This window comes from Triticum aestivum, chromosome 4D (genome assembly GCF_018294505.1).
Source record: "Triticum aestivum cultivar Chinese Spring chromosome 4D, IWGSC CS RefSeq v2.1, whole genome shotgun sequence".
Classification (NCBI taxonomy): Eukaryota; Viridiplantae; Streptophyta; class Magnoliopsida; order Poales; family Poaceae; genus Triticum; species Triticum aestivum.
Genome location: NC_057805.1, coordinates 69,981,912 through 69,985,552, shown reverse-complemented (window position 1 = coordinate 69,985,552; position 3,641 = coordinate 69,981,912). Strand labels below are relative to the sequence as shown.

The 3,641-nt window shown below is 44.8% G+C and overlaps 1 protein-coding gene across 2 annotated transcripts; it reads left to right on the top strand.

Moving 5' to 3' along the window:
• The first annotated feature begins 1,151 nt into the window (after positions 1 to 1,151).
• Positions 1,152 to 3,040, top strand: LOC123099640 (heavy metal-associated isoprenylated plant protein 7). Of its 2 annotated transcripts, XM_044521759.1 has the most exons (5): positions 1,152 to 1,308; positions 1,418 to 1,592; positions 1,696 to 1,928; positions 2,068 to 2,149; positions 2,268 to 3,040. In XM_044521759.1, exons 1-5 carry the CDS (start codon positions 1,201 to 1,203, stop codon positions 2,888 to 2,890), a joined length of 1,221 nt encoding a protein of 406 aa, XP_044377694.1. In that variant the 5' UTR covers positions 1,152 to 1,200; the 3' UTR covers positions 2,891 to 3,040. The 2 variants fall into 2 exon arrangements, with proteins under 2 accessions (XP_044377694.1, XP_044377695.1); XM_044521760.1 differs by lacking the exon at positions 1,152 to 1,308 and having other exon boundaries at positions 1,409 to 1,592.
• Positions 3,041 to 3,641: the final 601 nt, after the last annotated feature.

Sequence of the window (3,641 nt, the reverse complement as noted above, 5' to 3'; positions counted from 1 at the left end):
GTCACATACAAATTTGCGAATGGTTGGAAACATTCCTTTTGAATTGTGCAACCATTTTTTACGTTGTATAATATATTTTTTTCTAAAATTTCACATATATTTTTTGAAACGTGTAAGCATGTTTTAAATGTCACAAATTGTTTTGGGATGTTATCAACATTTGTTTAAAATACACTAGCAAACAATTTACACTGTCTTAACATTTTTCAAATCTGTGGTGAACTTTGTTAAAACATATGGACACTTTTCTAAAAGTTACATGAACGTATTTTGTTAATGTTTTCATGTATCTCTAAACTATGTACGAATATATGGTTTATACAAGAAAACAACATTCTTGTGAAGAAAAAGGATGAGCCATCGAACGTAAAAAGGAAAAAAATGAACGGAGGATATCCTACGGGAAAGGAATGAAGCTAGCATATAGTACCTAGACTGAACGGAGGCCAAAGACATTGGCAAGCTTCCGCCTCGCTGCAAGCCCTGGACAACCGGAAAAAAAATCAACTTTGATGTAACATAGTTATATCACCTCCGGAAAAAAAGTAGTTATGTCATATTTTAGATGTGTTTTGGTTAGACCCTAAAAAAAATGTGTCTCGGTGACATTCGTACTTATATGCCATTGCAATCCAAGGCATTAGCCTGCTATAAACAACAACGAAAAGAATAAGTTAAAACTACATTCGTATAGTAAACTGATCTGTGGTTGGATGGTTAGATGTATAGTGATATCCTCAATTTACTAGGGTTCAACTTCTGGTGTTCGCATTTATTTTGAATTTATGTCAAGATTTCTGGCGATGCGTGTTCAGTGAGAGGAGACGTTTCTATCGACTACGAGACGCCTACAATGACTTCGTAAAATCTTAAGATGATATGCCAACTCAGTTTCTCAAAAATGCTCATAAAGATAGGGTATACGTGTTTACGTACGTACTGTACTGTGTTAAAAACTACAGCCGTTTCGGTACTTTTTCATTTTTCCGATCCCCATTTCCAGCCAAAAGAGCGGAAACGTACGCCCGGGCGGCACCGAATATAGCGTCCTCTAGACAAAGTCCCTTTAATGGAGATATAGCGTCTGCTTCTGAGTGTGCATCCAGCGAAGCACGTACGTTTTCGCACTGCATGCAAACGGCCACGCGGCGCATCCCATGGCTGCACCGCCCAGACGTGGCACCCCCCTCTCCCTCCACGATGCATCCCAGGACTCACATATATGTATGTACACACTGGAGCGCTCCATTCTCAGATCGATCAATTACGAATTTACGATCGAGGAACCGAGCACACACTATGGCCAAGGTAAAGGAGAGAACACTCACTCGCCCAAACCTTCTCTCCCGTCCAGGTGATTCATCTTCAGCTCATCGTACGTGATTCTCAAGGTATTTTTCTCGTTCCGATGTGGCAGACGAGGGCGAAGAAGGCGGCGGCGGCCGGTGATGCCCGGAGCGCTGGGAAGGAAGGGGACAAGGCGCCGGCGAAGGGAGGCAGCGATGCGCCGGCGGACGGGGTGGTGGTAAGCGTGCCGGTCCACTGCGATGGCTGCGCCAGGAAGGTGCGCCGGTCTCTGCTGCGCCTCGAGGGTACGTAACATGAAAGTGGACGCACATCCGGAATTCGTTTTGGAATTAGCTAATTTGTATGTATAGGTGTTTCAAAACTAAGTTCTTGGTGGGATAAATTAAGGGGTTGAGGATGTGATCGTGGATCACTCGACCAACACGGTGGTGGTAACTGGCCAGAAGGCGCTGGAGAACCCGATCATGGTGGTCGAAGCGGTCAAGATGAAGACCGGGAAGAAGGCGGTGCTGCTGAGCCCATCGCCGGAGAAGCTTCCACCGCCGGTGAAAAGCGAGGATACCAAGAAACACGGTGCAGGGGCGCCAGACATGAAAAAGGATGTAGCGGAGTTCGACATGGTATTTACTGAGTCAATTACTTGCTGCTAGTTGCTGTTAATATCCTGCTTAGTTCACTGCTACCATTTTGTTTCTTTACCTTTATATTCTGGTGTTTTTTTAACCACTTTTTTCTTATATTGATCATTATCGAGACCAGGAAATGGTTGTAGTGCTGAAGATCGAATTGCACTGTGAAGATTGCAGTGAGGAGATGAAGAAGAGGATACTCAAGATAAAAGGTATTGATGCACTCCGTATGTTAATAGTACAATTGCTGAACTACTCGAATACGTCGACTTCCTTGCTTTGTTTGTTGCGGTGGTATTTTACACAGTATGGTTGCAAACTGTTGATCAGGAGTGGAGGAGGCCGTGCCGCACATCAAATCATCACAGCTGATGGTGAAAGGGATGGTCGAGCCAGCAACCCTAGTAGGATTCATCCACAAGTGCACGGGGAGGAAGGCTGCCATTATCAGAGCTGAGCCACTGAATGAGGATACGCCAGCAGCAGCCATGGCTGAGGAGACGCCTGCAGCGGATGCCAATGCCGAGAAGCAAGAACCATCTGATAATCTGGAAAACAAAGATGAACTAGGGGTAGAAGAAGAGACCAAACAAGCCGTGAACAGGGAAGAAGAGACTGAAACGGAGAAGCCAAGCAAAGGGGACGTAGACGGGGTTGAGAAGGAGACGGTTGTTGAGGAAACCCAAGGGAAGGAACACCTATTCAAGCTGCCTGTGCCGGCGTCACTTGTTGCGGTGGCGCCGGAGGCTGAGAAGATGACGGCCATGAACGGCCTCTACCAGTACAACTACCACCCAGCAGCCTACGCTTATGCGTACCCGCACTATGCTTATCAGCAATACCACCAATACCCATATGCGGCCAATCCTGCAACGTATTACGGGCCGTGCCCGCAGCACTATCCGCCACAGACTTTCGGCGATCAGAGCCCAGATGCATGCACCATCATGTGATGTGATGGACCGTGTGTACGTAAGTAGCTTCCATGGTACCATAAGCCAGCGTACATGGAATAAAGAACCCCATCATGTAGTGAACTGTGTGCACCTTCCATGTTACAAGTCTTTCATATATATATGGAATAAAGCATCTGGTTACTGCAATGTATAAACAAAATAACGGCTTTCATAAACTACATCTAGATGCCCCTTAAGTGTTGCACATCTAAGTCTTATATCATTGATATCCTTTTGAAGAAAGACAAAAGATTCATTAATTAATTGAGGAGGGGAAGAAACAAGTTTCAGTACAGACCTCTCACCGGCCACAGAGGCGAGAGAAGCCCATCAAGAAATTCTCAACAGATAATCAGTAAGAGCCTCACATGCATAGACATAAAAAAAATACGAATGGGAATTACTCTACCGACATCATGGAGCTCAGGTGCTTGGCGACAGCCTTTTGCCACAAACGTCGATACTGCATTCCGGTTTGCTGAGTGCAGGTTTCTTTGTCGAGTGCAAAATGTCGGGTAATCGGCAAAGGACCATAAAACCGGGTGTAGAAGTAAAAACGCTCGGCCAATGGCATGAAACTCGGCAAAGAAAAGTTTTGCCAAGTGCCAGCCGCATAGCATTCCTGCCACGTGACACTCGCAAACATTTTTCCCTTTTTTTTCCTTTTTTTGTCTTTTTATTTGTGTATTATTTGTTTGTTTTCATTTGTACATTTTTTCCTTTGTACATGTTTTTTCTTTTATTTTCC

Bases quoted from the DNA above. Each gene is read 5' to 3' on its own strand.
- LOC123099640 (XM_044521759.1), top strand. From the start codon at position 1,201: ATGCATCCCAGGACTCACATATATGTATGTACACACTGGAGCGCTCCA. The intron at 1,309-1,417 runs GTAAAGGAGAGA...CCGATGTGGCAG, and splicing joins GAGCACACACTATGGCCAAG to ACGAGGGCGAAGAAGGCGGC. The intron at 2,150-2,267 runs GTATTGATGCAC...ACTGTTGATCAG, and splicing joins GAGGATACTCAAGATAAAAG to GAGTGGAGGAGGCCGTGCCG.